At 34.8% G+C, this 25,945-nt stretch overlaps 1 protein-coding gene across 1 annotated transcript in view; it reads right to left on the minus strand.

Annotated features, from left to right (window-relative positions):
* The window catches only part of LOC129223397 (polycomb group protein Psc-like), a 75,306-nt gene extending 61,138 nt beyond the window's left edge, over positions 1 to 14,168 (minus strand). Inside the window, exons 1-2 of the mRNA XM_054857992.1 lie at positions 14,039 to 14,168; positions 13,199 to 13,295 (exon numbers count right to left, since the gene is read on the minus strand). Of these exons, the coding sequence (XP_054713967.1) occupies positions 13,199 to 13,295; positions 14,039 to 14,150 (209 nt within the window). The 5' untranslated portion in view covers positions 14,151 to 14,168. The remainder of the gene's footprint in view (positions 1 to 13,198; positions 13,296 to 14,038) is intronic.
* Positions 14,169 to 25,945: the final 11,777 nt, after the last annotated feature.

The raw sequence follows: 25,945 nt of genomic DNA on the forward strand, positions 1-25,945 counted from the left end.
TATTGGGAGTCATTTAAAGTAAAAGTTCCAAGCTGTCCCAAGGTACAATATCCTATTGTACCTTGGGACACATCCTGTTGTACTATGGGAAAGTCTTTATGATTCAGGAAATAGCCATATACTTGAACCATATTTTTGCACCAGAACACACACACACACACACACACAAAAAAAAAAAAAAAAAAAAAATCGTGGTAGTGAATTAAATCATGAATAATAAATCATGAATTCTGAATAATTATGTAACATTAAATGCATTTGAAAGGCTACATATGATTAGAACATTGTTCCATGTTCCTAAACTTATCTTGATTACTAAGAACCACGCATATATTGTACCTTGGAACGTGTCCTAAGGTACCAAATGTTTGGCTGTCCCAAGGGACAATCATAACGTGGTTTAAAAAAAAAATAATGGTCAATCTAGACAGTGGCGTAGCCATGGGGGGGATAGGGGGGTCAGAACCCCCCCCCCCCCCCCCCCATGAGCCCCAAAAAATCATTTTTCAGTCGAACCTGAAGGGTTTTGTTTATGAGCTAATAGCTTTTATGACGGTATATATATATATATATATATATATATATATATATATATATATATATATATATATATATATATATATATATATATATATATATATATATATGTATGTGTGTGTGTGTATGTGTGCATTAATTTAAGGGCATGGCTTTACTTTAAACTTTTAAACTTCAGAAAAAATTAACCCCCTCCAAGAATTTTTTCTCGCTACGCCACTGAATCTAGATGCACTATCATTATTTTCTCATAAGCAAAATATTAAAAGTACTTCTCTTTTACCACATAATAAAATTCATTTGATTAAATTTACAAATGCAAAGACACAGAAAATGAAATAAAAATGAAAAAAAAAATTAATTAATTAAAAAAAAATTGAATTTTTACATCTTGAATCCAAATTATATTTTTCGCAATCACGTGTGCATGTGTGTCTGTGTGCAGGCACGAGTGTGTGGGTATGGGTATGTGTGTGTGTATGTGTATGTGTGTGTATGTGTGTGTGTGTATAGGTGTGTGTGTATAGGTTTGTGTATATGCGTGTGTAGGTGTGCATGTATGCGTGTGTGTAGGATATGGACGCAACCCGGAGACGGTTTTTTCTAGAGGAGCAGCATCGTGAGGCCGGTCGACGGTAGTGTTGCAGAGGGAGGTGGGGGGGGGGGGTTAAACAAGATCAAAGGAAGCCAAAACAGTCAAATGAAAACAATAAGCAATGTGATTTCTCAAAAAGATTCACTTTGGGAGTCATGAAATTTTCTTTCTCTCACAAAATCGTCAATTTTACTCTTTTGACGCTGATTTTTAATATGGCACCATTTAGTGGTGAAGGTAACTATTAGATATTACAAAAAACATGGCTGCTAACAATAGATTCTTAGAAATTAGCAGTGTCCCAAGGTACAAACGTCCTAAGGTACAACACTCTCCCCTATCAAAGGTCATCAAAACTTGCGTTTTTTGAACTTCAATATCGAAAACTTACCAATGTATCCGACCTTGGTCAAATTACACACATAAGTACATAATTCTGTTCTTTCAGATAATAGAACATGATTTTTACAAAGTCGATCTCAATTACTTCTCAAGATAACGCCCCCTTTTCCCATCACTCCCCATCACTAACATTGAAATTGCATTTTTGCACAATTAGTCTACAAAAAAAAGGGGGGGGGGCAGCTTTTCATTTGAATGAAGGTGCTTTATCGTTTACTCCCCCCTCCCTTGTGATGCAGTTTCGCTTTCTTTCCTTCTTTATTTTTTTATATTTTTTATGTCTGTTATACGTACCAGTGGCGTAGCGAGAAAAAAATTCTTGGAGGGGGTTAATTTTTTCTGAAGTTTAAAGTAAAGCTATGCCCTCTAGTTTATACACACACACACACACACACACACATATATATATATATATATATATATATATATATATATATATATATATATATATATATATATATATATATATATATATATATATAAATTTTTGGGGCTCATGGGGGGTTCTAACCCCCATGGCTACGCCACTGATACATACTGCAGTAATATTCAACTTGCATTGCTGTTTTGCAATGATTTTATACAACATAGTTAAGCTAAAAAACAAATTAAATTTAAATCACTTAAGCACTGCTTTACTTTACTCCATTTTCTTTCTTGTAGCTAGTTAAAAATAAATAAATACATTTTTTAAAAAAATCGCACAATAGAAGAACTAGAACAGAAAAAAAGATTAAATAAATAAATATAAAAGTCTTAATTAAACAAATTGGATATAAATGCCTTTGAAAAAAAAAAGAAGATATGCAGACACACATGAAATTAATCCGAAATTTCTGGAAAAGATTCCACCCGTAATTAAAAATCTTAAATTCGCTGCAAGCAGTTGCGACAAGCCGTAATCATCTCAAATATTCTACTTTTTTTAGGCCCATTGCTGTCTGCGAATCCCCAAATGATTAAAGAACAACCGAAAACATTGAAAAGAGGGAGGGGGAGAGAAAGCGACGCAACGGATCCTCATCGCTTTCGGGAATTAATGAACCTTTTGTATGCTCCTACTAATGGTTCGCAAGGATTAAAGGCGCAGAAAGCCAATTAGAAAAGCATTTGGTGCGGAGGAAGCTATTGAAATGTTGGGGAAACTAATTAACGGACCCGCAAGGCAGATTTAGCTCATGACCGGGGTTGCAGCCAAATGCTTATGGCAGGATTATGCAGATTAGTTAGCTTTATGCGGAGAAAGCTGAGAAAATATTTGGAGACGGTGTACAAAATATGTGCGGAAATGTTAAAGTATGAAATGATAATTTTTCTACTCTGTTCTTTTTTAAAATTTTCGGCAAGTTGTTCCGAACTTTTCTGGCTTTTGGGATTCCCATAGGAATGACTGATTCTGCCAATGCGATTTCGGTTAGGATAATGTTTAAGCAAAAGAATCTGTCATTTTCTGATGCGAATTGGAACAGCATAAAAGTTTATATTCCACTTCTGATTTTTCTAAATTGTACTTTTCCTACTTTTTGCGCATATTTAAATTATTGTTTTTAAAAATTCCTTTAAACGCGCAATTTCGTTTTATTTATTTATTAATTTATTTTTTGAAACAATTTCTCTACTTACTAAAAAAGCACGGTAGAATGAAGGGGGCACATCTGTGATGAGGATATAATTGGAGATGTGTCCCTTTCATTCTATGTTTGAGGTATGTAGTGTAGATGTATAGTACGAACACCCAGTGTGTGTGTGTGTGTGTGTGTGTGTGTAGAAAGAGACTGAGTGTCGCTTAAATCAATATTCGCCTACCCGTGTTACGCATAAATCTGTAAGAGGTACTCTATTATCTCCGAAAAAGTACGCAAAATTATACAGATACTGCTAGAATCTTAATATAACGAAAGTTAGAGAGCTATCGCATGACCTAACATTAAAACAAAAATGAAACAAATATTGGGGGAGATTTTTCCTCGTTGTATTTCACCCAACCAGAGTCAAACATTGATAAACTTTGTGAACAAAAACAAGCCAGCGTTCTTCCAAATTATTTAATGACATAATTTTTATTTATGTCTGATTAGTACACACTTAACTACTGTGAGTAATTCACACAACTTTTGCTAACTTCACACATTTTAAGTAAATTAAAGTGCTTTTGTTGGCACAGTTAATAATACACAAAAAGGGTTGAAAAAGTTGAGAGCCTGATTTAAACGAATATCAAGAGTTTCAACAATTGTTATTAGAATAAGTTATTTGTTTTGTGGTGTGTGTAAAGGCAACATTTTGACACACGAATGATTGATAATTCGGTAAGTTTTTTCGTCTTTGAACAAAAAAAAAAAAAAAAAAAAAAAAAAGAAAAATCAGTTTTGAAACAGCGAACTAAAAATCAGTTAAACAGAAAATTAACTTCAATTTAGGCAATGAGAAACAAAGGCTGGTAAGTGACAAAATGAAAAATTTGGAGATAACCGATCAAATAATAGGAGAACATCTTCCTCCGCTTTGGGGCAAGAAATAGTACCAGGGCGGTCATTCCAAGCTCGTCAGCTTGCGAGATCGAGATTTTCGCTCACGTGATTGGTTGTGACGTAGTAATGTCGCAGAGTAGCATTTTAATCTACTCGAACTTAGCTTGCGGCTAGGTTCGAGTAGATTAGAATACTACTTTGTGACATTTCTACGTCACAACTTATCTCGTGAGCGAGAATCTCGATCTCGCAAGCTGACGAGCTTGGAATGACCGCCCAGTATTCCTAGTAGGTGCTGCTGTACAGCATGATTTAAAAATAAAAAAAAAATGAAATGAAAGACTACCTAGGATCTGACCTTAAAACGCGATTTGCTCGAAATTGTCCACGTGTATCCCTTTGTTTCTCTCTGCCTCAATTCATTAAAAACAATCAACAATGCAAAAACCATGCTTTTAGAAATTTAAAATAAAGCATGAAACGATCCTATGTACCGTTCCGAAGTTTACAATATTTGAACTCGCAAAAAATAATTCTATCTTACAGCGACACATGCATTTTTAACTAAGCAATAATTTTGCGACTTGCTCCGATGATTGATTTAACAAAGTAACTTTCCACCCACAAAATATAAAACTTAGTAAAACTTTGCGATCGATTTTCCATAATATCCCGCTGAAAAGCAAAGCAACAATTTAATAAACTCATTCCGCCACTTTTCTCTAATCCCTCAGAAAACGACATCTCAATAAATCGATGAAACAATATCGATTTATCACGCACTTTCTTTCAAGTAGTAACAACAGAAAGATCCGTCAACGTCACAAAAACAACCCCAGAAAAGTTTTCAACATGCGGAAAAGGACGGAATCAATAACCGACCTCGGGAAAGAAATACAACATCTGGTAACAATCATGACGTGGAATCTCCAAGCTGCCCCTCTCTTTCTCTCAATGGTCAATAACACGCGTGACGTCACGCTATCCTGTTCGTTCTATCGTAAGCAGCAAAATTACACGACGGGGAGAATGAATTATGGGATTATTCGAATAAATGAATTAGAGTTGAGCTAGGAGTACTGGGAGTGTTGATTGTGGTTCTCTCGATATAATTTAATAATGAGGAGAAAACTGAATATAATTAGTTGATGCAGCTTGGATCAACTGAAAAGGAAACGTTTTACCAACGTTTTTTGCAGTGGCGAATTTGTAGGCTTGGGGGCACGTCGCAATGCATTTTTGGGGGCCCCTTTATTTGTCATTCCTCTAAGAGGTCCCTCTTAATTGCGACAGTTGCAACATGGAAAATTCGCTTCAGGATTTTCACTATGCGAATAAAAGTGATAAACTTTTAGAACGCTTTCGGGGCCAGTCCGTCAATTGGGCAATCGGGTAAGGGGGGGGGGGCAATTGCCCCCACTGGATTTTAGAAACATAATGAAATTACACGTTTTTGAACCTATCTTGTTGTTTTTTCCATATAAAATGTAGTGAACGCAAATTGCCCCCTCCCCCTGGAAAATTTTGAAATGACGGGATTGTTTCGGAGCACGAGCGTAGCCAGAAATTTTCTCCTGAACGAAGGGTTAACACAAAACTCTTCACGCGCACACATCGCACCCCGGGCATCAAGGAAAGGGACACAACTCCAAAGAACATCATTGGAGAAAATCGGTTTTACGCAATAGTAGTTTTAAGCGATATATCTCAAATATTACATTGCACCCAAAAAATTGTAATATGATGTGAACTGGTTAGTTTTTGTTGTATAACTCATTATATATACTACTTAAAGTTTGAAAACTTTTCTTCCAAATTATAAAATTTTAATCATGTGTCACTACTGATTACATCGCTTTTACGCCACCACGCACCAGTTAAGTAAATTAATTTTGTGCGAGTTTTAAGGCAAGACAGAACATTAAGTTTAGATTTTAAATCAAAGCGTTTTCCTTTTCACAAATTTTGAATGGGTTCAATTCCTTGCCGGGAGTCCAACAAGCGGCCGGTGGAAAATGGGAGTCATTTATCACTTTTTGTTGGTCCTTTACTCTTCTTACAGGAAACATATTTTAACTTAACGATTAAAAAAAAATCGTTTAATTTTAATTCTAAAAAAACTTCTATAGTATTGCCTAAAAATATAAATTTTATATCAGCAGTACCGTGTAAATTTCATTTCTCCTACAACGGCATTCATGGACAAGGATATACATAAGGACTGATAAACTCGTAGATGGAAAGCAGTGCCAATTATAGCACTGTATTGATTTCTCGACTGCAAAATAATGTGGCATTAAAACTAGCGGATTAAATGTTTTCAACATTAATAACAACAAAAGTTTTTCCTAATTCGTTTTCGCTCTGGCCCTCACATTCCTATTCTCAAATTTGATTGACCCTCGGGTAAATAAAGGTTAGATCACACCCAGTACCTATTAACATATCAGGATTGTTATATCAATTCAATATCAATATTTATTATTATATCAATTCGGCACAAAATGGCAAAACTACGTGTTTGAGAAAAGGATTAATCATTCTCACTGGAGGATATCCAAACCTGCCACCAAGAGAATTAAGGCTTCAAGTAAGAGCAGAAGCAATTGTGGAAATTAACAATAAGTTTTAGCTTAACAATAAGCGTTATCCATCGAGTAAAATATATAATTACTGTAATTTATGAGGTGATTTGACAGATATGAGGTTCTGCCAACGTGTTAATGATATATCAAGATGACACGTGACATGAATTTGTTGGCTATACAGACACTCATTACTTAAAGTGACAATCTTATACACAGACAGCATCCCCCCCCCTTTCTTTTTAGGCAACACATACCAGCATTTTCGAAGTTAATATTCATTTCCAACGCGTACCACGGCGTACAGTCAGTGATTTGCCGTCTTTATGATATACAAGCTGTTACAATCCGTGATCAGTATTCCTAACGCGGAACGCGACTAGATCATATCAATCTTCCTCGTTTTTAAGGTTTAGCGGGCTGGGGGGGAATATTAACAATAGCTTACAGTTTTAGCGAGTTATACAACGTAAAAATGCTTAAAATATCCAGTAACGATTTTGATCGAATGTTAGTCGACCATAATAATTTGTATGAGAAATGAATTATTCACAAAACGCATTTTCATTACAATGCGTCCTATTTGTTATCTAGCCCAAAACATAAAAAAGTCCACTTAAAATGGAAACCATTACATGGCTTATAAAGTTTTATTACCTTTCACCAAAAAAGACTACTTTGAATTTTTAGAGTGTTATGGAGTTGCAATGCTGTTGTTGTTATGCACAACATTTCGAATAATAAAATATTACTGCACTGAATAAAATCACCAAAATTATGACACGAAATTACAATGAAAATTACACCTGTTTTCGATTTTCAAGAATTCCATTCTTCAGTGCATAGTAAAAAATGCTACAAAAAATATTGCTTCGAAAATTTTCACATTGAAAACATTCTATTCCAAAAGCAAGCTTGAGGTGAGCATCCCAAAAGGAAGCTTTTAGATGTTTTTCAAGAAAAATAGGACAACCTATTTTGTAATTTTCTGACTGACTGCATCTTTTATTAAAAAGTTTTCTTTCGCATTTATTTTCCAATACGTTTTGTTGACATAAAATATGCTTCGTTATAGGTGATTTTTTTTTTATTTGATTTTATTCTTGGTTAACAAAATATAACATATTGCTTTTCCATTCATCTTCAAAATACCAGTTTTACATAAAATTTATATACTCCCCACGAGCTCACTCCATGTTTTTTATTTCTTACTATATCTTCGAGAAAATTCAATTAACAAAATGGTAACGATTTAAAAAAAAAAAAAAAAAGTCTTTTCAAGCAAATTTAATCATTTACAAGAGTAACCGCCCTTACAACAGCAACTTAAAGCCCAAACTTGATCTACACTAAACAAACTTCTAAAATTTTATGAATCACATCAAGGCAAATTAGCTTATTTGTTTGTCGCCATTATTAAGAATATTCTAAACGGCAAAAGTTTAGTTCGATCCCAATCGAGCTTTTGTTTATGTCCAATACAGAAAGGTTAACGTTTCTGTATTAGTTGTGCATACGAAAGCGAGAGAATATTTCTGGAAAACAATTGCAATATCTAACTTCAAATCGCTGTCATTTTCATCCCGATTTCCGACATTTACGATTTGGGAGCGATTTAGCATAAACTGCTTCCAATCCAATGGCTGCCTCGATTGGAAATGGTGCGAACGTTTTAAGAGAATTAGTGCTCATCATTTACATTAAACTACGTTCATTACAAAATCATAAACAAATGCACTGAAGTCTCCTTCTGGATCAAATACAATATATCTAATACCTCTTATCCAAATACATTGACTGATGAGTTTCCGAAGATTTGAACTTTAAAAATCACTAAAATAAAATATTTACTTTTAATGAATTGATAAACGATATTTTCTTGAATATTACCGCACCTTTAAGACGGCACATAAGTTCTACTAAAGAATTTCTGCTATGATAATCATTTAAATGACCGTCTATTTTCATAGAGAATTTGGTTATAATTCCAACTTCAAGTTCGAAAAGTGCAACAAATATCTCAATAAGTTATACATGAAATTTTATCATAACGCAAAATATGTACTCGGTGTAACTAGAAGAAAACTAAAATCTGGTAGTTAACACAGAATGAATTTATCGAAATTAAGATTAAAACAGATCATTTGATTGTAAACTTTTCGAATGGTGCTATAGAATCGGTATGTTGACATCTAATTTTATTGACGTAGATGGAATATCACATGCCTCGATTGCCACGTGTTTCTTCAATTAGCACACCGTTAAAAAGCAATTCATAAGAGTTGGAGATGATCAAGTGAAAATCGACGGATTTCGAAATGATAATTTTCTGAACAATTTCAATTTATTTGCTATAGGTGTAAAATTGATCGTTTTATCCATTAGGTTCCGAATTGTTCAGACGCAGTCAGAATTAAGTCAATATGTAACAAATTCTAAAATTGAAAGCATCAAAGTCACTTCTTGTCTTTACTTTGCAGGGCCGCAGAGAGCCAAGGCAGGCCCCTTGTCAGTTATGTCGCCGGGCCCTTCCCGCCCTCCCCCCCCCCCTCCAAAAAAAAAGAAAAAAAAGAAAAAGAAAGAAAAAGAGGGAAAAAGAAAAGAAAATGGGGAAAAGAAAAAATGGGGGGAAAGAAAAAGAAATCAAAACTGCTTGCTAGGAATCAATGAACTTTATTTTAAGTGATTCCACAACAGTAAATACCAAAAGAGTAAATTTTACTTAATCTTTATGTTTTCTCTTGTTCGGAGTACCCCCCCCCCCCTTTTTTTGCGTCAATGCCGCCGGGCCCCTAGTTTCCGACTAGGCTGACATGGCCTGACCTGGCCTCAAGTCGGGTCTGCTTCTTTGAATACATGAAAGTGACTTCAAAGGTTTGTGCAGTTGTTCGCCAACTTTCATAAAGGACCTTTTCCAGAAAAAGTAACTACATGAGTTCATTAGAGTAAGTTCATTCGTCAACTATTAAATAATTTTTTTAGCAAGTCTTTAACAAATCTTGTAGTTATGTGCAATGTTTTCTTAATATAAGTAAACTAATCACGTCGATAGACAGAGTTTCAAAAAAAAAAAAAAAAAAAAGACATAATCCCCAATGGTTTTGTTTCGCAGCATGATACGTGAATGTAGAGCTCCTCTAATGAAGAAAAAAAAAAGTTCGTAGCGGTATACTTTTTCGAAGTTTCACAGGGAATGTAGACATACGTGTGAATTAATTTAACTGAAAACTAAAGTTATCCTGATGAAGACGCAATGAAAATTTGAAAATAAATTCGAATTCGCTAGATAAAATAACATTCGAAAAAATGTATATAAAAAGGAAATAGAAAAAAAAAACGTTAAAGTAAAATATTAACATGGAGATAAAACGTTATTAGAACTTTAAATGGTAAGTATGACCTTTTTTAATGATCTTGCAAGAATGAAAACATACCCATAAAAACAGAATTTCAGAACACAAATAAAATAAGAAAGATTAAAACATGATTTGCTACCAAAAAAAAAAGAAACGTGTTCATTTGAAAACAAAAGTGCCACTAAGTTGCAAGTTGCAGCCAAAGGTAAAAAGGAACAAATACATGCTGAAAATTGTTTCTAATTTCATAGATAAAAACACCAATTTGATAAAAGAATGATCACCCATGACCAAAAGAAAAAAAAAAGTATAATAACAACTAGGAGGGGGAACTGATTATGTGGAACACGTCTCTTCTCTGTCTTTTTCGTTCAATTAATCAAGGCTGCCACAATCGTGTTCTGAAAGTGCCGACACGATCCAAGAGCTGCAAGAACCAGGGACGCTGATAAAAGGTGCGTGGCACGTGACGGCGCGTGGAATTGAAGCTCATCTGGTCGATCGAACACGGGCGATTCTTAAAGTTTTGATTCTCTACCTTTTTCTTTTCAGTTGCGGGCGGAGGAATAGCCAATTACGGAATGCCAGGAAAAGTCGAAAACACTAAATTGAATCGCCTGGCTAAAAAAGGGAGTTATGATCAAAAAGAACGAAATTGATTTTGTGCTTTCAGAGTTTCGATGTTTCATTCTTCACGCGGGTGACAGGCCGGAAACAAGAAAAAGTTTTTGTGGGAAGATCCAGGGCATTAGCATTCAGCATTACTGAGAGAAAACTCTATGATGAACAACGTTTTCTTTAATTGACTTCTCAAATATACTTTATTTCAGGACGTCGGGTTAAAAACTGTAGCCTTTGCCACAAGACACTGAAAACATTATTTATAAACAAAATATAAGTGATGGCCATAATTTAAAAAAAATTTTAAATATTTGTTCAAGTAAATATTTGAAATAATACTTCCTTTCACTGCTTCTGAAATTAATTAATAAAGTACATGCCCTACTAAGTACCATATTCCTGATTGGACCGATTAGGTGCTTAAAATTGACGCCAAAACATAAACAGTTCCAGAAAATTTTCGAACCCAAACTATATTTTCCACCATGACCCCTCCCCCCCCTAAAGTAATCCTTAGTCTATATCCGCCTCTGTTAAGAACACTATATCATATATAAATCTAGCTAATTACTTGCGAATCTTCTGATGTCCACTAAAAGCAAACATGCTTCATATAAAAATGCAGAACCGAGAACAGCCAATGCTTAATTTACATTTCCCAATAGATTTCTACGGGCTTATGAATCTTCAAAAATTCTATTCCTAAAAATAAAAGCAAGTTTACTTCTTACAGAGAGTACAAAACCAAGGATGGGTAATATTACTCAACGTTTCCCAAATCCTCTGAACTTTTTTCTAAGCACTAAAAGCAAACTTTTACCCTTAAAAAATACACTTCCTTTTGCCTAATAAATCTTTAAATGTTTATTAGCCTTCGATTTCTAAGTTCTATGCACTAATTGCAAATTTATTTTCCATAGAAAATGCAAAACCAATGATGGATGATGCTACTAAACGTTTCTCATTAGCCCTCTAAGAGCATTTAAAAATTCTCCAAAGTCATTCAAAACACAAAGCAAACTTTTCACCTAAAAAAACACAAAACCAAAGACGGATGATTAAGAATGCTAATTAGCAACAACGTACAAAGTTCCCAACATCACTTACAAAAATTCCCAACAACTAATTGTTCGTTTTCTGTTGCCTCCAGTTCCTCGATGCATGACAATGTGTCTAATTTATTTTCCAACGGAAACAAAACATTAGTTTTTCTCGCCTGGTGGCCTTCTAATGATAAGTTGAGAGGCCACCAAGCGAGACCGCAACTAGGCTAGTGAAAGGGAAACTCAGCAAGAATCCAAAGACGGCAAAACAAGTCCAGTCACTGGTAATTGACAAAGGTGGGAACGCGTGATGTACTATTTGTTCCTCGACTGCTTAAAGAAAGCATGTGAAGTTCAACAGCTCTCCGCCAGAAAGACACATTGATTAATAAATAAACCCATTAATCAACAACGTCATGGGCGGCATCGTGTTTTTTCCTCTAGAAGAAGAGGAACTTTACTTATGAAAAAAAGTTCTATTTCGTAAATGGTAATTTATCAGGAAATTAATTATGATTCAATTAAAAATGATTCGGTTAATTATTCGTCTCGTTTCATTACACAAATTACTACCGCAATAGAAAAAATGATTAATTTTGTATTGGAAGTACCATAAATTGATACACGGACAATTTGGATGAAATAGTAATGATAAAGCAGTAGAAGTAGAACCTCAATTAACCGAAGTGATTGGCCAGACCTTCTTCGGTAGATTAAAAATTTCGGATAAAAGATGTACTGAAAAATAATTGTCAGGAAACAGCTGAAACTATATTCTGGCTTTAAACATCTTCATATATATAAAATAACTAATATTAATGATGCTTTAAATTATAATTGCGAACAAATTTGTTCTGTAAATCTCATGCAACGCAGAAAATGAAATAAAAATTTAATAAGATACAATATAGTGAGCTTTAAAGTTTATTGTGTTGTTAATAATACAGTCAACTGTATGTTTTGTTCTTATCTCTAAACATAACTACGTAGTTGAAAAATAAGTAATAAACAAAATAACTAAAATACTTCAGTTTCACATTCGACCGCTTTCGCATGTAGTGGCATTTTACAAAATAGAATTATTTAGAGCTCCAAAATATTTATTGGTGGTTTTGAGAAATAACTGCAATGATAGAAACTCATGAATGATTTGAGTCTGTAGTAGAAATAGCTATCTCCGGTGACCTTAAAGTGATGTTCATTAACTAAAAAATAAATAAATAAACAAAATTCAGTAAACTAACTTCGGTTAAACGAGATTTCGGTTAAAAGAGTTTCGGATAATTCAGGTTCTCCTGCAATCGGAACGCATTTCGGAATTGCAAAGAACAAAGCATTGAAGTAGGTTTTTTTTTGGTCACGCTAGAGTTTTCTTCGTCTTGTCTTCGCAATCACGCATCTAAATTACCCGTCGTCATTTCACTCCGCGGTGCCCATCATTCGCTGTAACTTCATTCAATCACGGATGGAGCAATAAAGATAAATATGGGCAATTAATGAAATTAAATGTTTCTTAATTAGACTACTTCAGTGCGGACAAGAAGCTGAATCAGGTACGTAAAGTAAATAAGTGCAGAAAAACCCTTACCGTATGTAATGCAGAGGCCGGGACTTGTGAACCTGTACTTCGCACACAGGGCAGTACTTGCTTGTCTCCAAATACCGCACAATGCATGCTCTGCAAACTGTGACAAAAAAGAAAAAAATGATAAGATATGATGGTTATCCTTTTCAAAAGATTTTGTTATGTTTTGCATTGCAGTTAAACAGGAATAAAGTAGTGCGATTCATAGAAGTAGTAAAAAAAGTTTAGTGGATTATCAAGAAAATGTTTCCGAATTTAAATTTTAGCAATGCCGAATAGAGAGAAATTTCTGATTGAAGCATTCCAATCTAAAGATAAGATTAAAAAACGTTTAATTCATTGAGTTACTATTAGCTAATATTAACTATGGATATTGAAAGACAGCGCTGTAGTTCGAAAGGAAAGCGGGTGGAAGTCGGCTCCCGAAATATTTTTTTTTTTTTTTTTGATTGTAAAAATAATGCAAATAAGTTTCAAGCCACCTTTTCTCCTGGTGAGTGCCCCAAAATATTTTCCCCTAGCTACAGAAATATTGGTAGAAAGTGAAGCACATAAAATGAAATAATTGAGGTGTTGACATGAAAAGAGAATAAGGTCACAAGTGCGAAATTTGTTTGAAGTTATATCTGCCTCCAGCTCGGTTATTCACTAATCCAGACTGATGGGTCCATAACAAGGAGGAAACTGCGATCTCTGGAGGGGATAACTGAGCTTTCAGTACATTGCACGTTGGATGCATCTGTCTGATGCTCGAGAAAGGAAACGAACAGTGTTTTAGTCTTTTAGTTGCTTATTAATCCCTTTCCCTTGTCAACGCCCCATTTGTCGATTGATTATACTTACAGGAGTGTAGGCACTCAGTGATGGTGGTCGCATCAATAAAATAGCCTCCGCAGAGGATGCAGGATAAGTGCGGGTTCAAGTCCGTGACCTTGAGTCGCTTAGACTTCAACATCGCCACACTGCCTGCGCCCCACCTGCGAGAAAAGAAAAAAAAAAAAAAATTACAATGTGAATAAAATAAGTAAAGATTTTCGCAAAAATACCAAGCTCATAAAAAATATTGAAAATCCATTTGCAAAGCAAAATGATAGTGAGTAAAATCCCCCCCCCTCAAATGACAGATAATATGTGTAGCATAAAAAGTAACATTTGCACGGTCATGCGTAAGACTATTATCGCTAATTTTGGCGCTTTTAAGAATCATTTTTTTTAATTGACCCAGCCATAGCAACTCAACGCAAGTTCATCTGCCAAAAATAATTTCCAAATGCTGATGATTGACAAAATAAAACTCAGCAACAGCCCTCACCGTCATCTTGTTGCTTGAAGATTTAAAGTATTTGAGAAGTTTTACAACACGAACACAAGAAACCGGCACCCCCAGAGTCATTGGTTCACTTGAAGGACTTTGTGACAGCGATATTTAAAACGTCGTCAGTCACTATTAACGAACACGGAGGATATTCAACCGGCTGGAACGAACCCGGGACTCTTTGATAACGAGTTCGACGCCTTACCGATCAGGTCACCACTGCCTCCAACTAAAAGGATAAGGAAATAACGCTAACAGTAATTTTAAATTCGTCATAGACCAACAAATGTAGTATTAATAGTTTTATGAATTCCTCTCAAAAATCGGACATAAGATAATAAGCTCTGCTTCAACAAATATAGAGTGATATCAAAAAATGTAAGCCGTGCGATGCCAACTAACGTTTCGTAGTATCCTATAAATTAAAAAAATAATATCTTTAAAAACTAAATTTACATCACTGTAATTTAAAGATGAGTAGTTCAGAAAACAATGAGCAAAAGTTTTCAACATAATATTCGTTAACAAGAAATTCATGTAGCAACGAGGATATCAAGAAATTTGCGGGAAATTGACTCCGACACGGAGACAAAGAGTTCTTTGCAGCCGGTATAAAAAAAAACACTTGTAACCTGTTCGGAAAGTGCATAAATGTTGATGGGGATATGTTGAAACGTGAGAAAAAGTCTAATTTGTAGCAATAGAAGGCTTTGTTCTCCAGGTCAGTTTGTCTCTTTAAATATTGAATGGCTCTCGTGATTCAACAATCAAACCTCCTTCCATCTGGAAAAAGGTAAATTTTCTAAAATTGAATCCCATGTCTCCACAATTAAAATTCGTGAAAACACGGATACTACGATGAAAAATTCCATACGCACTTTTAATATTTGAAACCTATATTCACGATCGAACTCGTTCCCTGGGAGTAAAATACAAATCAAATCAATGATATGAGCATTTATTCAAAAAAAAAAAAAAAAAAAAAAAAAAATGCGAAAGAAACATCGCTCACTCTTCTAAAGTTGCTGTATTATCGATCAGCAACACAAAACATTCTAACCAGAAACACACTATCTTATTTTCGTTATTCCACAATCAGACCTCCTATTATCTTGGAAAAAGTAAATTTTCTAAAACTAAATTCTATTTCTATAAACTTAAAATCTTCGAAAACACAGATCCTATGATGAAAATTTCCGTACGCATGATTTAAAAACTACATGCACGATCGAACTTACTCTTTAGGAGTAAAATACAAATCAAACCTATAATGAGCAATTACGAAATGTATTATGCGGAAGAAACATCGTTCACACTTCGTTTCTAAAGCTCCTGTATTCTCGACCAGCAACATACAACATTCTAGCCAGAAACACAATGCCCGATTCAACAATCAGTCCTCCTACCATACCAGGAAAGGTAAATTTTCCAAACCTTAATCCTATTTCTCTATACCTACTTAAAAATACACGAAAATACAGATCCTGGCGAAAATTTCCACGCACAGCATTGATTTATGTCCCGTATTCAAGATCAATCTTACTCCCCTAGGAGAAAATACAAACAGAACCAAGAATGAGAAATTACTAAACAAAAGTATGCGAAAGAAACATCGCTCACTTTTTGTTTCTAAAGTCCCTGCATTATCCTGATCGGTAACACAAAACATTCCAGACACATTATCTGATTCAACAATCAGTCCTCCTACCATATTACGAAAGGTAAATTTTCAAACCTTAATCCTATTTCTCCATAGCTAATTAAAAATTCACGAAAACACTGATCATGGCGAAAATTTCAATGCATACCCTTGATTTATAGCCTGTATGCCTGTATTCACAATCGATCTCGCTCCCTTAGAATAAAATACAAATCAAACCAAAACTGAGAAATTACCAAACAAAGTAATCGAAAGAAACATCGTCCCCTTTTTAAGTTCCTGAGTACTATCGATCTGCAACACAAAACATTCTTGCCAGCATCAGCAACACCCATTCGCTTTTCCCGCGGGCACGACCAAGCTCTCCAAGAAGCAAGTTCATTCATTCATTTCCACGATTACATGGGGGAGAGTTTGGGTATAAACACACACAACAGAGCCCCCAGGAGCAAAACCACCCCAAACTCTCACTTTCAGCATCTTTTCCCGCCATCCACTCACCAGATTACGGAGCGGAAGAACACGGAATGAATGGGATCAGCCTTACTACTTTACGCACGCTCCCTTGGCATCCTGCCAGGACACTGCCCCTCAACGCTCCCCCAGCTTCAAAGGGATTTCCATGTTCGGCAATTATGTGTAACAAGCTGGTATAACGTTTTTCCCCCCGTGCTGACGTGACTGCCAGTTTAAATGGGATATAAGATAATATGTGTCATTATGTTTAGGAATACAATTTATCAATGGACCGGCACTTTGTTGGCAGCTGTCTTATTTCTTGCGATGGATTCGGAGATTTAATAGGACATTAGGAGCGGGGAAGTTCGTGATAGGTTTATTAAGCGAGATATATTTTAAGAAACTAGACGATAAATGAAGTCGGAACTGGGGATTATAAAAACAAGCTTTAAATAAATATCAGGTACATTAAAAGTTACGTAAAAATACCATTACGAAGAGGAGCAACGTGAAGTGGAAGTTAATTTCTCTTTGCGTTGCCATTTGAAAATAAAAATTAGAACAATTTTTTTCTGATACTAATTTTTTGTACTAAGTAGTTCAAATTATTTTTTTTCTGTAACCGAGGTTTGCGTACAGACTTTTTCTCTCAGAATAACTTTTCTCCACACTTTCTCCACTTTTTGGCCCAGTCATATTTTACTAGTTTTATTGCATTCTTTTTTATAGATATTTTTGTTATATTAATAGTTTTACGGCATAGTTTTATTGCACTGAAGAAACACTTTTCAAGCCTTGTGTTTCATTATTCAGAATTAAGAAATTTTATCAAATATACATTTCAAATGAATTTAACTTGGTACCAATCCAAAGTTAGTCATCCACTTAAGCGTCCCTTTTAACACGCTCGAAACAAGCTGTCACATTTTTTTAAAAAATGAAATAAAAAGGGGACAAAATCGATTTTTTAAAAAAAGTTATGTGCTTTACCGTTATCCCAAAGAAATCTGAACTAAATTTATGAAAACCGACAGAGCACCGTAGTCCTTAGCGTTAAGCATAGTCATAAGTCCCTATAGTTTTCGATTTTATCAATTGTGGAGTAAGATGTTTCCTTTACAGTCGTTGTATCGAATATGAAATAGCGTTTTCTTGAATAAATTCGAAGATTTTCCAAAAATTGCTACGAGTTGGGTCGTTGTAATACAAAATTTATTCAAATGCGAATCAAGTATGAATATTTTTAGAACAAAGGCGTGAACCAAAACTGTTTTTAGAAACTTTCATACAATACGATAAAATAATTGCATGCAGTGGCGCACCCTCCCCATCACCCTCGAATTTTTTTTTTTTTTTTCAATTTATAAACCTATTAGTATAGTAGTCATCTCACTACGTGCACTTGTAATTCCATGAGACAATAAAGTCAAAAATTATTTCATTTACTTGTATTTCATGATTATACATCACTATGTAACGCAGATATTCTTTCGATGCCGAAATCCATTTAGATTTTTAGTTGTAAAATATTATTTTCAAACCATATTGTAACTAGTATGTTGTGGCCATCACGAAACTTTCTTCTATATTTTTCTTTTTTTTTCTGATCCCTCCCCATGCTTGACAAGGAAGCAATATTCCCAACAAAAACAAAATTACACATGCAAAAACTTGACGACTATTCCAATGTCTGAATTATTGCAAAAGCAAAGCAAAGAGCGAAAATTGAAAGTTATTTTAAAAGCCTTGCTTGAATTAATTACAAATATTTTATTTGTTAACAAACATAAGATGGCAACAGTTAAAAATTTTAAATCATTGAGATAATATTTCCTATCATTTCCATACAATTAAAATCACGAGAAATACGCAGACGACAATCTATTACGATTTATCTTTCTTATTGTTGCATTAATAAAAATATTTTTTATTCGCAAAAAAAAAAAAAAAAATCAACACCTCTTGGAGCGATCGGCGTCAAAATTGAACCAAAGCCTGTTTACATATGGATTCACATATATTCCAAATTTCAACCAGAACGTAGCATTACTTCTTGAGATAGGGCACTCAAAATGGAAAAAAAGAACGGGTGATTGCGCTACCCCCTTTTTAGCTGTTGACACAAAAATAAAATCAGTTCTTATACCCACTAAGGGCTACTTGCCGATAAATTTTTCTTTCATTCCGTTCATTATTTCTTGAGATACAGCAGTCACAATTGACGACAAAAAACGTTCTATAGCTCAACCCCCGTTTGAGTTGTTGACACCAAAATTGAATCAGCACCTGTTCCTGTTAATACCAACATATGGACCAAATTTTGTTTGATTCCGCCAGTTACTTCCTGAGGAATAGCAAGCACGCGTAACTCGAAAAACGTCCCATTGCTCCACCCCCCTTGGAGGAATTCGCGCCAAAAACTAATGGGCACAAGTTCACATAGGGGCACATACGTGTACTAAATTTCGTTCGATTTCATGCGGTAGTTTTTGTTGTAGAGCGGCCACAAAAAACTGGTCACACACAGACGTGACACACATACACACACACACACACACATACACACACACATACACACACACATACAGACAGACAGACATTTTCCAAAAATGGTCGAAATGGACTCAGCACACCTCAAAACGTTCGAATCCGTCAAAATTCGAAATTCGAAAATTTGCACGAATCCAATACTTTCTTCTATATATTAGGTATAGAAGAAAGTAAAAATGAGTGATTAAAATCATAAAAGAAAACAAGTCACATAATGGGGTCGTTTCCAAAATTTTAAAAGTATTTTTTTCTGAAAGAGCATGCTTAAAAACACAGGATATGAACATTTTTTAAATAATTTGACTAAGTTTAATATTTTTAAAAAATTTCTTTAATCGGTGCGTTTTCATTGTTTACATCTGTCGTGTGACATCACAAATGATGAAATGCCATTCAGTATTGCCATTCACAGATAAAAATATTTAATTCGTATCTTTACTCACGTGTATTGGCAACTATATGGTTGATAGCAAGCGTAGAGCGCAATTTAATTCGCTTCTTGATTATCATAACGTGGAAACGCGAAAGAAAGATGCGCCAAATTGCTTCATTTGTGACGTCATAAAGACCACGCCTTGTTTAAAAATCGGACATTTTAAAAAATTAATTAAAAAATAACTGTTGGGGAAAATAAAAGTATTTTCTGGGTCCATGTTATTTTTTTTACTCATTCTATCAATTTCAGTGACTAAAAGTAGTACTTTTGACTGAAGGAAACAACCCCACTGTCTTTTGTGAAAAATGTAGATGAAGATGAAAAACGAAATATTCTGGAAGTGAAAGAACATTATCGGCTAACCACAAATGATTTACTTTTACAATATTGTGCTTGATAAATTATTGCGTTTTTTTTTGTAATTTAGTTAAGTATTTGTTAATAATAATTTACTTGGTTAAATAATGCTAATTTATTTATTAAATAATTTATTTTAAAATGTTTTCTGTTCCCAACAACCGACAAAAGCGGAAGAACATATTTTGTGGCATATTAGAGTGGTACGAGTATGGTCGACTCCTGTGTGCGTGACATGTAAAAAGAATTTTAAAGAAATGTATGTTAAAATGCTAGTGTAAAAAAACTTCTCTTACAGAATTCACCGGAAAAGGTGCTAAATATTATTGAAGCTAGAGGGGAAAAGCTCGCAGAAAATATTGGAAAACGCTGCAACAAAAATAGCAGAGCGGGAAATAAAAACAGCCTCTCCATCGAAAATAGATTCGGGAACACAACAGCATCCACTTTACAAATGTCCACACAGAACGATGTCGTAAAAAACGAACATCAAATATTCTGCCATTTTACATAAGTCACTTCGAATTTCACATTCCTTGCACAAAACAAACAAAACCACCTTCCCACAATATCTTTTTCGGAAGGAATAGATACACACATCGTGACATTGACCCCCTATCCTCCCTCCTTCTCTCTTTATCATCTCACGTTCAGAAAAAGGAAAAAGAAGAACAGCAAGGGAAAAAAGAAAAAAAAAAAAACGTCGTCAACATTAGACGACAGGGAAAGAACACCATTAAGATCACATTCGCTGTCGACAATGGGCCCGTAAATGTCAAAATTTTTTTTATATTTTCCTTCCTTCCTTCTAGGCAGCGCTGGAGAAAAAGCAAGCTCAGTGGGTAAAAAGGCAGAGGAACGAGGCAACAGGGATGAGATAAACGCGTCGCTGACAAATTGGATGGGCCGGTTTATTTTTACAGCCCGCTGAGAGGAATTCGGCGGGAATCCCCCATAGTACATAAGAGCATTTCATTGAAATGGTGTCTTCGAAGCATGAATTTTACTTCGCTTATAAAATACATTAGGAGACTTAAAATTCAAGTGAGCAGGGATGCATTGCTGCAGGTATGCCGTTCTGGGACTGCTTTTCTGGGGAAATAGTTTCCTTTCAAATAAAATATGTCTTGGATTTGGTATTATTTCCTTTCAAATAAAATATGTCTTGGATTTGGTATAATTTCCTTTCAAATAAAATATGTCTTGGATTTGGTATATTTTCCTTTCAAATAAAATATGTCTTGGATTTTATTTGTACACTTGGCACTTCTTTGTTCAAATTTCACTCGTTCAATAATTTTCTCAATGATTCAATTAATTCATTCTTCCTCATCTTTATCTTTATATTTATATTAATAATAAAGCTGAAAGTCTGGATCTCTGTCTGTTACGCGCATAGCGCGTAGACCGTTCGGCCGATTATCATGAAATTTGAAAGAAAAATTAGTTCGTAGCATAGGGATGAAAACCTCGAAGCAATTTCTTGAAAATTCGATTTTGTTCTTTTTTTTTTATTCCAGTTTTAAGCTCGTTTTACCGAGAGAATTACCATAACATGGAGGAGCAAATTACCCTAACATGAACGAGCAAATTACCATAGCATGGACGAGCAAATTAACATAACATAAACGAACAAATTACCATAACATGGACGATAAAATTAACATAGCATATTGGCGAGAAATTCATCATCCATTATTTGTAAATATACAAACGAACCAAAAGACCTTTTAATTTTCTACTACGGGCAAAAGCCGTGCAGGTACCGCTAGTTTTACTATAAAAGAAGAAAACCGTAGTCATAAACCTCCAACTGGATTCCTTCTTCTGTGCATATTCCATGCTTTGTTAGAACCGCATACAGAAGCTGAAGTAGTAACATGTATCAATTTGAGCTCGTTAATTTCAACCCCATTCGACATCGTTCCGACTCAAGTGAAGTGACCAGAATTTTCACCTTTAGGGGGTTGGGGAATCGTAACATTCCTAACATCTAGGTGTATCAAAATACTAGGATTGGCAATATGGCTTTGAAAAACAAAACAAAAAACAACGGAAAAGGTTTAAACCACCAAGTAATTCCCTGGTTGAGGTCCTTTAAGGACCCGACTATCTCGTCTCGGCATTTTGATTACTCGGTACTGGAAAATTTATGAATCCATCCTGGTTGGGTATGTGTGCTGGCTGACATGTTGACACACATATCGATCAATCTGGCTGCAATCAAATTCCTGAAAATCCAATTTTTTTCTTATTATTATCAAAGACTCTTGCTTCTGCAAGAATGTAATTTTACAGTGAAGTTAATGGAAGTAAATGAAAGATGAAGACGAAAACATATTGGACTGAAAACATAATAATCAGTGAAAATTAATGAGCATGGTAAAGTCACTGAGTTCATCTAACAAACAGCTCTTTTTCATGGACAAACAGAATCGTATTTTAGTGCGAAAAGAAAATAAATAGGGCCCTTTTAAAGATATAACTGCACTAGAATGAATTCATATCACAGCTTGCCACATTAGTCACAAATGAAAGTTATATGGGTTTTTGTAGATTAAATACGGCTGCACAAGATCAGGGTTACGTTGTTGAATAAATAATGATTAAATATAAGACAAATCATTCCCAAATGGAAGTGAAAACAGAAGGGCATATTTTCATAACGCATACGTATTTTAAATGCATACATATTAGATGTAAAAGACGAAATTAACGGTTGCCATCGGCCACAGGAAGACTAAAAAACAAATGCGAGTAAAAAGTCAGCTGATAATTACCACCTAAAAACAAATGAATAACCTTTAAGGTGAGCAAAAGGCATTTTGTAATTAGTAAATTTTTCCCACCGAAATCAAAATGCAGTCTTTATGAACTAATTCATTAAAAATATGTTATTTACATTAGTTAATATAAGGATTATAAGTTTAGGATTGTTAATTTCAACAAATTGAAAAATATATCGTTTAGCATTTTTGAGTGTAAAAAATGGTCACTATTTCAAAAAAAAAAAAAAAAAAAAAAAAAAAAAAAAAACGTTACAATGAAATTGCTACTGCAGGTCTAGTGACTACAGATTATCCCCAGCTTTGCTCTTTGTATAAATGTAAACTAACTACTAAATGTACTGACTAACAACAAAAATCAAGATAATGATTTTTGTTGTTTATAATCCTTCACAAACTAGCACAAGCTATAGATCAGGATATGATCGGGAGGGGCGGGATTCTCATCGTAGTTAATACAGGTCGGGTGCAACTTTATTCCCAACTCATAAGTCACGCATTTTAAGTGTTCCCTAGAGCCTAGAAACAGCTACAAGAAAATCATGAAATATTTGCATTAGTTATCTGTTGGTCTTTCCCTTTCTCAAAGTTGTTCAACCTAATCAATTTCATTGACTCATCCCAGAGCTCGCATCATGAAGATAATTAACTATTTTCAAAGTTGTCAAAATAACTTTTAAACCATGAATTCCATCGACTCATTTCAGGTGAGCCCAATCCATTGCAGAGCTTGTATTATAAATATAATTAAGTATGCGGGCCCAGGTAACTAAATATACTGGCTGTTTTCAGGTAGTTAAAATAATTTTTAACCTATCAATTCCATTGACTCATTCCAGATGGCCCTGGACCATTCCAGAGCTCGTATTATAAATATAATTAAGTATACGGGCGAAGGTAACTAAACAGACTGGCTGGTTTTCAAGTTGTCAAAATAACTTTTAACTAATCAATTCCATTGACTCATTTCAGATGGTCCTGGTCCATTCCAGAGCTGGCATTACGAAGGTAATTAAATATGTGGGCAAAGATAATTAAATAGACTGGCTGTTTTCAAGTTGTGAAAATAACTTTTAACCAATCAATTCCATCGACTCATTCCAGGTGGGCCCGGTCCATTCCAGAGCTCGCATTATGAAGGTAATTAAATATGCGGGCGACTCCCATCTGTCCGGTGCACCACCAACTGTGTTAGTTTGAAAAGTTTTTACGAGGCGACTCGTCATGGCCCATTGGCTTCCCCTCCGAGGCACGGGCTGTGATTGACAGCTGACACCGTCCCACACCAGGAAGGGAAGTTCAGCGACACCACGTGGGGGGCGAGGAGAGAAAGCGGGAGGGGGTTTGCTTCCGCTCGACGGAGTGCTTTTCTCAGGCGACACTTGACATTTGGAGTTGGTGGAGTGAGAGAGATAAGCTGGGCAGATGTGGTGTGTTGTGAAAGGGAAATGTTGTGAACTTGAACTTATAATATTTCACTATTCCTTTTCTTCCTTTTAAAACATCCGAGCTGTTTGATCTGCTGTAATATTAGGTTCTAAATTTGCCGTCGAATTTTATTTTGGAAATGAAGATTTTAATTCGACGATAACGGTTTCGCATTCAGTCGTCATTTCTGAAGTTAAACTTTTAACAGAAGGATCAATTGACAATTGTAATTTCATGCCAAATCGGATTTTTTTCATTCTAATTTTTATTTCTCGAACTTGATATGTTATCCCCAAAAAGATTTTCTGTTGGTAAGATTCAAACTCGTTTTCTCAAATCGATTTCCAGTTCTTTTCCAAGCAACATTAGGGCTAACCCTTAGTACATCATGGAATTCTCTCCCTTACTTATCACCCCTAAGCTATTCCAAATGGAACAAACATATTTTAACAAAACAGCTTTTTTCTGGAAAAAAAATCAAATTGCTGAAGAACACCTTATCAGGTTTTGATAGCTTATGCTCTTCGCGGAATTATTACCAATGATCTCTTTCGTTTTGAAGCATGAACCGAACGAATTTTTTAAATTACGCCCAACAAAAATTTTAGCAATGGAAAAAAAAAACAGGCTAATGACGCCTTACTTTTAAATCCTAATTTCAAAATCTGTTTCAAGATAAATGTCATTTATCCCTGCCTGAATAAAAAGGCTTTTGATACTGTAAAATCCCTCTAAAGTTGCCCAAAGCCATGCTAATCTGTCATGCAGTTTCCTTTTCACAACATTGATCTAAAACTCCTACTTCGTATTCCGTAAGTATCTTTAACAGAGGAGGTCAGAAAATGAGTAATGCCATTAAAATTATGAACAAAAAATCAAGCCATCAAGGCTTTCAAATAAACGTGCATAAATTGTTTGTAGAATCTCGGAAAAACTTGAGTTGACTGCTGGTAAAGTTCTGAATACACAACTGCAAATCTCACAGGAAATTTCTTTACCAATTTAGTAAAGCTCTGAAGCATTTTCTAGTTTATAAAATGCTTAGTGTACAAATATTTTGAGAGAATTAAGAAATAAATTGAGCATTTTCAGAAGTTTCCAAACATCTAAACTACTTAACAGAAGCTCTCAAGATTTGGAAGCTTGTTACAAAGCAGTGTGAGAGTATGATTGTCAGTTTGGCTGCTTTTTTGATCAATGTTGTTTGTGAGATTCCTATATGAGTTGCTATTAGAAAGAGCTTTTCCGGAATTTTCTTTCTTTCCTTAATGGAACTGTAGCTTGATATAAGTCAACTTTACAGTGTGCTTTTCCCAGGGGCGAGCACGGGGGGGGGGGGAGAAGGGACACCTGTAAGCTCGAGCCTGAAGGGAGCCCAATATTTTTAAACTGAACTTAAGCGTGAAATATAGGGGTAAACAATATGGAGGGGGACCCGGAAAAGTCATTTGTGAAGGGCTATAAAATTTCTGTGCACGCCCCTATCCACTAAAAATAAATAACGGGAGCTATTACAGAAGAAACTTTCATAATACTTAACTATTGGCAGCAGTTCCATCCCAAAAGCAAACAAAATGCCAAATGAAGCATTATTGTGAAGAAACCTGACAATCAACTGAAGAAGTAACTGCAATTCTAGTTCTGTTTTTGCTATTCAAATATTGTAAAACATTTCAGTACGAAAAATCGTTACAACAACTGAAACAAATATGTCACAGCAAAGAACTTAGACTGCAGAGAATTTAGACATCAACGAAAA

The sequence above is a fragment of the Uloborus diversus genome, chromosome 5, assembly GCF_026930045.1.
Source record: "Uloborus diversus isolate 005 chromosome 5, Udiv.v.3.1, whole genome shotgun sequence".
Classification (NCBI taxonomy): Eukaryota; Metazoa; Arthropoda; class Arachnida; order Araneae; family Uloboridae; genus Uloborus; species Uloborus diversus.